This window comes from Macrobrachium nipponense, chromosome 3, assembly GCF_015104395.2.
Source record: "Macrobrachium nipponense isolate FS-2020 chromosome 3, ASM1510439v2, whole genome shotgun sequence".
In the NCBI taxonomy this organism is placed as follows: domain Eukaryota; kingdom Metazoa; phylum Arthropoda; class Malacostraca; order Decapoda; family Palaemonidae; genus Macrobrachium; species Macrobrachium nipponense.
In genome coordinates this window covers 72,185,381-72,195,380 of record NC_087202.1, presented here as the reverse complement: position 1 = coordinate 72,195,380, position 10,000 = coordinate 72,185,381, and the positions used below count along the sequence as shown (strand labels likewise).

Sequence of the window (10,000 nt, the reverse complement as noted above, 5' to 3'; positions counted from 1 at the left end):
TTCTCCTTCTCTCTCTCTCTCTCTCTCTCTCATTGTTTACTCTATCTGGGACTTAACATCTCTAACCTTTTTGTACGGAAATTGAACTAGTCTCATCCTGAGCAAACAAGATTGCAAATGTCTCGTCCCATGTAACATCAGTTTTCAAAATGTTTCTCTTTTGATGTTCTTACCGATGTTTTCCTTGTTCCTCTTGTCATCTTTGATGTCCTGCCCCGCAAATCTCTTGCCTTTGGATCTTTATCGCGGAAGAGAAGAAGTTACATTGCATTTTGTTTCCATCGGTTATTTTAGGTGTTTTAGAAACTGCTGCGGGTAACGAATAACTTCTCACACTTATTAACACGAACATTTGTATTGCTGAAATTAATTTGAACGCTGTTATTAATTTTTGTTTCGTGTGTTGATTGGTCACTAACGATGGCATACATCCAATGATGCCTGCTTTCCACGGCTGGTATTATAAGCACTTTATTATATTTGATTTACAGACATCTGTACCATTAGTTTGACGGTATCGAAACATAAGCAGTTGTCGAATCTAGATTCTGACAAGAGTTCATTTATTTAGACTGAAGAATCGAGTAAGTTCTCATCTGAAAATGTTTTACTGTTCACATTTTAGTTCCATTTGATTTAATGCGCTTCCCTCTTACTTTCGCTAACGTTCAGTTGCAGAATGTAGATGATTATCTATGTCAGACAGAGAATAAATAATGAAAAAGGAAAAAGAATAGTCATAGCAATGAGTTCATTACCGAAATTAACTCGACGTATTGTCATTTCCTGATTGTCCAATAATGGCACTAATTTGCAGCAAAAAATAATAGAGGGAGAAAAACTGTTCGGGGCAGTTTGTTATTACAAATATTCAAATGATTATATTAGACGAATTATTTTCACATATATTTGTTTTGAATTCGATTGAGCACTGATATGGATAGAAGCAAATTTAGTGGAATATTGCAATTGCAGGGGTAGCAGGAATTCATTCCTTTTGATTGCACGTCAAAGAATAATACATTTTATGGGCCTTTTTTACGGTACGATGTGAAATACGTGATTAATAGCCGAATTCTGGTCCAGCCATAACTCATTTACAATCGCACTCATAAATAAATGACTAAATATACAGCTTTGTCAATAAAAACGGATTTAGGCTTTTACGTTTAGTTCTGTCCTTTTTTTTTTTTTTTTGGGGGGGAGATGACGAAGCGTCATTACTTTATAGCACATCTTCATAGATGTCCGTTGAAAATGATGAAGAAATTTCTCCTGTAAATTATTTTGTTTCCTTAACGGTCTTAACCTCTGAGAGGCCTCCAGGATAACTACAAAGTTCTCGGTGATAATAAACTTGTTTCGTGGTTCATCTCTATCGTAATGGCTTAACCTCTTTGGGTAGCATGAGCCTGCGATTTGGTATTTTATTTATCTTAAGTATTTTCTCCCTTTGCAGTCATAGGTATTTGATGGCTAAGAGTCCATAATTTGTCTATGGCTTGAAGATTGGTACTGAATATCCTGCTGTTTTTCGTCATGTCTTTTGCATTAGTAATGGACTGATATTGTTCAAGGTGTCCTCTTTCATTCATCTGCTAAGATAATTTATTTGGAACACCGCCGTACAAGAGAAGTCATGTAGAATCATTTAGCTCAGGCAAGAAAGAACATGTGTAGCCATTGAAAATCAAATTTAAATGTAAAGATATTGCATCCTAAAGAAACTTCACTTCGCTTTGCCATAAAAAAAAATGATTGATATATCTTTATTGAGTAAGGTTTCCGTTCAACTAAAATTCTGAAGTCGAACAATGACAAAACTGGCGTCGGATCGTATTTGTGTAGCGCAGTTCTTTACTGATCTAATGATGGAGAGCCTATCGTCGTTTTCTAATTAAGGAATTTAATTAAAATCAGCCTTTAGAAATATTCCCCAAAGTAAGCCCAGTCATTGTAATGTTATTAAATGATGGCAATAAGCATTTGGCAATCTGTTAGAGCTGCAGTTGCATTTCCGATAAACGCAATCCAATCATCTAGGAAGTAATTTCATCAGCCTAATTAAAATGTCGGAACACCAGAAAAATATTCTGCGTTTTTTTCTATGGGATTCTTTTGTTGGAAAGCATTGCAGAGCGAGGGAGGGGAGGCAGTTGTCAAAGCATCTTTCTATTAATAGCAATGGTAATAATAATGAAAAATGTAGGGTTTTTACTCAAAATGACGAGAGGAATGTAAGTGCTGAACATTGCTGGCAGGGGAATCATCGAATGGGCAATCAGAAGTCCTTAATAATATGCAATTATAGAGCATGACAATTACTGTACAGTAGTTTAGTTGAAGTCGGCTTGCAAGATAGCATTCTGATTTTTTTATAATAAATGTTTCTCTCAATTAGATGTTGCAAAATAAAAGAATGTTACTGAAGAAGCAGCTTTGAGCAAAAGCATCCTGAAGTATGAAACTAAATCTTTTAATGAGCTTCCACCAAAGGTTTACATGAGCAGACGGCTTTTCCGTGTGACCTGCTCTGATGAGGCTGCTCCTCTGGGGAATAGGGGAAAGGGATACTCTGATATAAAGAGACAAAAGTTCCAAAATCTCAGTTCTTCCCACGGGGTGCAAACACTACGCCTTCTTTGATATGCGCTGGAAGGATACGCCATATGAAAAACGTACGGTTTACATAACTAGGAAATATAGTTTTCAGAAAATTTGGCATTTCATCGCCAACTTTGAGAATGGGACAATTGTATTCTGAAAGGTCTTGGTATGTGTAAGACAACAGTAGAGAAGTTATCAAAAAGTTATTTTCCATGATTATTAAAAAAAAAAAAGAAAAAAAAACTTTCTGTAGAAGAGGATTAATTCAAAGACAGTAGTGTATCGCAGTCTTCCTCAAAATTCTACATTGATGAAAGGCATTATAGAAAAAGTCATAATTTATAAAGAAATGAAATGAAATGATAGCTTTGTAACCACTTTATTGTTATTATGAAAATGAATTTCATCCTTATGTAATGTTTCATGTTGTTCTTTGCAGGTGTTTAGCGGTGAGGGCAAGAGGTACCTGAGTACGGTTGACCCACGCAGGAGTAATTGGACACGTTACCTGAGACCAGCTCCCGACCGTGATTCGGCCAACCTAGTGGTAGTGCCAAGACCGATCCTCGACCCAAGTAAGTCGTCATCTCTTTAAATGCCTCGGTTTTTAAAGTCTTGTTCCTCTTTGTAAGCGGTGAAAGGACGGGGGGTTATGTAAATGAAGAGTTATTGAATCTATTTTCTCCCCTTGAAAATGAATTAGGCGAATTAGAGTCAAGGTGGGGATATATTGCTGAAATTCTTGAGCAGTCTTTAAGCCCACAATCAAGAGTGTTTCTTGCAGGTAACTGCAAAACCTGGCATATTTAAAGAAACGTCTGAGTCGGCTGTAATTATGAGAACTTGTTTTGGGTTGTAGGTTTTATTTCTTTCTTTCCTCGCTGGAAAGTATTGCTTAAAGGAATACCGAAGTTCTTTGGGCATCAGGATATCAGTTGTAAGTTTAATGACTATCACATTTACACTCTTCAGATCTGTTTAAGAATTCTTGGGTAGTTTGTGTAATCGTTTAAATCTCTCACAGCCAGATTGTTCATTTTCTTCATTGTATGCCTTGCGGTTTGTTGTTTCTTTGTAAGAAGTTTGAAAGTAATTTATTTCCCTCTTACGTGTGGATTATTATGAAATTACTACTGCAGTGAGTTTTCGTAAGACTTGTAGCGAAGGCAGTGTTTGGGCCAGTTTCCGATTAAAGTGGTTTTCTTTGACTCAATACTCAGTCATTTAATTCCGTGGCTGTGTCTGGGAAAGTTGCCCAGGGATCACTGTACAAGATTTAGTCTTCTTAACAGCACAGTACAGGGTAAAATAATTGACTAATCATTTGCAAGAACGAAGTTGATACCTGTATATAGATGCCAAGAATTTTCCTTTTCCTTTCATATGTAGATGCGAATACTTGACTGTGAGTGGCGATGAATCCTCAAATTGTATATATATTTTTTGCACTACTTGTGCCATTCAAGCAAAATGAGGCCAAAGTTATTATTTATAACTGTCAGCCATAAAATCGAATAGTGAACATGATTCATGAAAGCGAATATCCTTTTACCAAATGATCCTTTTTTTTAAATATCCGTGACTACAGCACCTTCAGTTTAGGCTTTAGGGATTCATATGCAAAGTAGTTTGTTGTTTTTACTTGTTAATCGTGTTAGTTTTACCATCACTTCCTGCGTTCGTTGATGAAACTTTACGGAATGTATAGTTAAAAAGAAAGAAAGAAAGAAAAGTAACTGTTCCCTTGTTAAACTCCAGCCGTTACGTGTTGCATATTTTATGATCCGCGTGAGTTTTAGTTTTAATGGTAAAGTAAAGCTCGTACGTTTTTTATGGCCCCTTTTTTTTCCTAGTGATACAAGAAACTCTTAAATCCTTCGGGAACGTCGTCGGAGAATCGTGGACGGAAAGAATAGAACTCTTCTCCGTCTGTTGTGCAAAGAGGCAGAAAAAGTTCAAACACTGGGTTTTGTATTTCTAATGTAGTGGAAGAATCGTAAAAATGGATACTCTGTATGTGGCTCACTTTTATGTCAGGCCTTTGGCAAACATTGTAGACCCGACACTCAAATGGAAAGTAAACACCCAGCACTAATATACGATTAGGGCTTTAGGCTTCCAAGGGGCCGACGACACTACGCATGTATGAACGACGTTGTGAATATATTTACATGTTTGAATTTGTGTTTACGCTCTGTGTGTATATGTAAATATGTCACCAGTTTTTACTTTAAGTCTCTTCCTCCCTGGTGACTGGGTGCCCTCCATGTCAGAAGAACGTGTTGGTGCTATATAGTATAATATAATATAATATAAATATAATATAATATAATATATATGTGTATACATATATATAAATGTGTATACATATACTGTATGTATGTTTGCATGTATGAATGTATTTGGAATGAAGGGATTTGGGCAGTTATTCATAGACGCATTCACGTATATTTGTTCCCGTATCGTTAACAGTCGCTTCGTTACTCCAGTGTATGGTTCTAAACCCTCCCGGATTCCTTCCTTTCGTTGCCATATCGTTATTTATGTTTTTATGGCGTTCCTTTGTCCCTTTATTGTTGTTGCTTTTGATGTTGGTATTGGTATCACTATTAATTTTGTTATCGTAGCTGTTCTGTCTTTTATATAACAAATGATTGCATTAAAGGATATATTTATATAGTAATCTATAATCTATCTCCTTTCTCTTGTGAAGGAGGATGAAATGTCTCCCACAAAATTCTTACGGGATGTGAACTGAACTGACGTTGGGTTTTGACGATATTTAGATATTTCCCCAATAACATGGACCCTGTAGAGGGGTAGTGCCGTCAGCGCTCCTCGTGCGGTGCCCTGTAGGCATTACATAAGGTTCTTCGCAGCGTTCCTTCGACCCCTAGCTGCAACCCCTTTCATTCTTTTCACTGTACCTCAATTCATATTCTCTTTCTTCCATCTTGCCATCCATCCTCTCCTAACAATTGTTTCAAAGCGCACCTGCGAAGTTTTCTTCCTGTTACACCTTTTAAACCTTTCTTCTCTCATAGGTCCCAATGCTCGGCCGAAATTCAATAATCTACTCTATTCTTCCCAATAACATGGCAATAAGCCGTCCATCCCTTTCACAGTAGATGCGTAGTAGCACTCTCGGAGTAGAAGAAATTATGCATTATATAAGTATCCTTTCGTACAAACACCAACAGTCCTCCACCTCTTGCTCTGATATTCGTGACGGGAAATCTCGTCGTCTTGAGAAATGCCTCGTTAGAACAAGTTCTTTCCAAATTACACCCGAATGTGTTTACATTTTTTGTTTATTCTTCCAAAAAAGAAAAAAAACTGGATGGAAGGCAGGATAATTACTCCTCTCTCTCTCTCTCTCTCTCTCTCTCTCTCTCTCTCTCTCTCTCTCTCTCTCTCTCTCTCTCCAACTGAAATGGTATCACGCTTCTTGAAAAGCTACCAATAGCATAAGCATCAAGAAAACTGCAACCATAATTCTGCAAAACTTAAATATTTTTGTGCAAAATATTTTTACATTTCTCTCTCTCTCTCTCTCTCTCTCTCTCTCTCTCTCTCTCTCTCTCGATTTCTTGTTTCTTACGGAGACTCGAACTGGGATCCTTCGGCACTGTGTGCGCGCGCGCATTCTCAAGCGTGTTTGCGTTTCTATATGCTTGTTTGCAATCATGTAATTCAGTACTAATACTAAGTAATGAATAATCTATCATACTGGCACCATCGTTATTTTAATTTTTCATTTTCCTTTTCACCTTTTCCTTAAATTTGTGGGTGTGCACACCTATCTTTGAAAAATTTAGACGCTTTTACTTCTTCAGCGGATGTACTACATTTGATTCCTACCGCCCCTAAAAAAGAAACTTCTTTTCGTTTCGAGAATTTTTCAGGTCCCTAACGATATTTCGAAGCCTTTTGGCTTTTGTTTGCGCATCAAGATCTTTACTTGTCATCAGGGACAAAGTCAATAAAATCAGCGGAGACGATACAGAAGAAACTCATCTAAATCTGGGAGGAGTGGCCGCTGTTTTATTGGGTTATTCTATTTGGATACTTTATTTGGTTATTTTTTTCCAACAAAAAAGCTTATTGGTGTGCCGCAGGGAATTCTAGGAAACTTTAGGCGATGTATTTTGTTTTAGAGGTCAACTTTTTTTTTTTAAGCTATTGATGATTCGATGCCTGGTAAAGCTAAGAGGAGAAAAATCTTGAGTTTGAGAGCCACAGATGGATTTCAGGAATCTTGAAGGTAATCTTTGACAAGATACGTTTTTGATGAATTCTACCGTGTAAACGAATTTTTAGTTTGGCTACAGGGCCCCATGTTTGGTTACGTCCAAAAAAACATGCAGCCAGTTGCCTTAGGAATTGCCGTTTGGTATTCTTTAGAAATAAAAATCCGATGTCAGAGTCTTTTAGGGCAGGATTTTGGTGAGGCTCTTCGAGTGTAAAATGTCCTTTTTATTATGTTAGAATTTCTCACAGCGGGAATTGATAGGCTTTCGTTTTTCTTGATATGTGGAGCTATCTTCTGCATGGGGCTCCTTTTTCATTTCGTTCTTTTATGTTAGTGGAAACATTGGTGCTCTTTGAAATCGTTTCAGAAAGCATTGTCATCATTTCTTTGAATGAAGTTATTTTGGAGTCGATACTACTTTGTTCTTCATTTCTATTAGGCTTGTCGAAGTTGCTATTTTGAGAGTAAACTTGATGGTTAAGAAATAATATTGATAGGTTGTGGAAAATATATTAAGTTGTAGTTTTGTGCTTATAAGCATGTTTGTTGATTGTACATATTCGTTAGACACATTCTGTCTCCGTTTTCTGTGGATTCTTATTTTGACAGTCAATTCAATTTCGTTTTTGTTTCTCATGAATTCGCATTTTGATTAATAGTAACGACTTTAAGAAGCACTGCAAAATAAAATATAAGCAGCAAGCAAATCTGTGCTGTATACGTGAAGAAAATCAAATTCTCTCCTTGAATAGATAGGAATTAAAATCCTCACATTGTTCTCGAAGGGGGGCCATTCTTTTCGAAATCCCCAATATCTTCACCAAGTCTAATGCTCAGGTATTGCAACCGTTTGTGTTGGCTTATTGCCTCCACCTCTATTTTCTCAATGTGTAACTTGCTTGGGATAACAAAACTCATTTTTCCTTGCCGGAATCTTTCACATTTAGATAACTTCATCTCGAGGGTGAATATTATCTTGAAACCTCTGCCGTTTATTTGTTTTGGTGTGGTTATACCTTACGCCAAAAGAAGATTCTTTTCTGCAGACAGGACCTGTCTCTGTCATACCTGTGAACTTCAGTGCCAAGGTATTATTTATATGATTATATTTAAAATTTCCATATTACGCCATTCCATTTAAAATTCCACTCCTAAACTTGGATGATCTTTCTCAAGATTGTGTATGCGAGAGTCTTAAAGTGAGCATTTAGGTTCTTACTGATTACTTATATTCGTTATATTTTGTGTAGTTAATTACCTGAGACCCTTGGCATGGATAACGATTATGATTTAGTTACCCAGTCTCTCGCGAACTCGTCTTTTATCAGTAAGAATTCCATTCATTCCTCTTTTTCCATCCAAAGAGAATTTCACTTCGGATAAACCTTCCATCTTCGCGTAGACCTCTGGCCTTGTACGTTTTTTCCATCGTATTTTCTTACATCTTTGTCTCTTCTTTAAAAAAAATCGCGCAGTAAATTTTGCAGGGCACAAAGCTTTCCTGGAGGGAGCAGCGCTCATTGATTCGTCCAGTCCTTTTCTAGACTTTTCAGTATCTCTGAAAACATTTTTAATTTACCCGTTTTTGTTTTATCAGTTTCGCGTGCGTTCTCCTTTTCCTTGCAGAATAGCAGTGTTTTGGTTTTTACGTCTGTAAAATAGCAGCGTTCTGTTTTACATTTGTAAAATAGTCGTGTTCTCATTTTTACATATGTAAGATTACAAGCCCATTTAGGTTAATTTGAGAGTATTTTCAGATATTAGTAGGAAAGGATGAAGGTGAAAATTCTAAGGTTCAACCAGTAAGGACTTTGAAGTAATGAAAATAATGTGCTTATGGAATAGAAAAATTAGTGCTCGTCAGCATTTCCTGTGATTTCGGAGTTAATGTAAAATTTGCTTAGATATGAAAGACATGAAAGAGATCGCCGTGTTAATCGAAAGCCTTTCGAAGGAAAGATATGGTTAGATGTTATTAGAAAATCCTCCTTAAGTATTTACATATCCAGAATTATTAATATGGTCATAGCAGTGAATGCAAACAATGAAATTCTGACAAAACGAGAAGAGACAACGGGAGACTGACTGACCGCTTGAAAGGATTTTAGTACTTCACTTGGACTGATTCCACCTCCGACCTTTTTTCCTCCTCCACTCAAACGATTTTCTTCGGTATTTTAGATCTCTTCACAAGAGTGATGATAAATCTTCCTTCCCCCTTTCATCTTTTCTTTGGAAGTCGTTTTGAGATGGAAGCTTTCTTTTCATCCCTATTTATAAGTCTTTTTGCGGAGATTCCCCCGGAGATGCGACGTGAGTAGGACGTGCATAGCTACACCTCTTAACACTTCGACCTCTGTGCATTCTTTGTATTGGCAACTTCGTCGGTAGTAACTGATTAACTTTGCTTATGACTCATCTTGAAAACAAAATCGCCTCAACCTGCAGTCGGGAAGATACAATTATGGCCTGCGGATGCATGCCCTCTTTAGTTTGTGTTCATTTAGCTGTACGTTACACTTTTGTACACTCAGTAACTCTTGTTGTAATGTTATAAATCCTCTGTAGGACATTTTCACTTGAACTGAGCCTGACCGTGGATCCTTAGTTAGCCAAAATTTTACATTCATTCAAGAGAACCTCAGTTATTGCTCCTTAATTGGTATTTCAAGTGTTACCCCTCGTCTGCGCATTGATTAATTTAAGCATATTTTGCACTTATCTTCCCCTTAATAACCTTGGGTGTGTTGTAAGGTTATTCAGGCTTTCCGTTTGATTTTCAAGAAAATTTCGGGTATTTTCCGAAAAAAAGAGGGTTATTTTGAGATAATTTTGGATATACTAAGTGTGGTAATTTGGATACAATTTCATAAATTGTTTACATTCAACATGGTTATGGATAAACTGTAAAATGGTCCAGTTTTGCCAGTGTTATAGGGCGAAATCCTTATAATTCTGTTGCAAAACGGTAAATATTAGTCATACACATCTTTTTGCACAAACCTTCCACTTAATGTTGGCAACCATTAAAAGTATAAGTGTTAGTTGGTAAGTGGGGTGGGGGCGATTTTCAGTGCATTCGGGCACTAGCCTGTGACTTCGTAATTTATTTTGCTGAAGATTTATTCTTAAAATTATTAT

The 10,000-nt window shown here is 36.8% G+C and overlaps 1 protein-coding gene across 6 annotated transcripts in view; it reads left to right on the top strand.

Annotated features, from left to right (window-relative positions):
* Nucleotides 1-10,000, top strand: part of LOC135221806 (uncharacterized) — a 938,326-nt gene that overhangs the window by 814,137 nt on the left and 114,189 nt on the right. For all 6 annotated transcript variants that reach the window (XM_064259684.1, XM_064259685.1, XM_064259683.1 and 3 more), the window contains one exon: nucleotides 3,047-3,182. In XM_064259684.1, coding sequence (XP_064115754.1) covers nucleotides 3,047-3,182 — 136 coding nt within the window. The remainder of the gene's footprint in view (nucleotides 1-3,046; nucleotides 3,183-10,000) is intronic.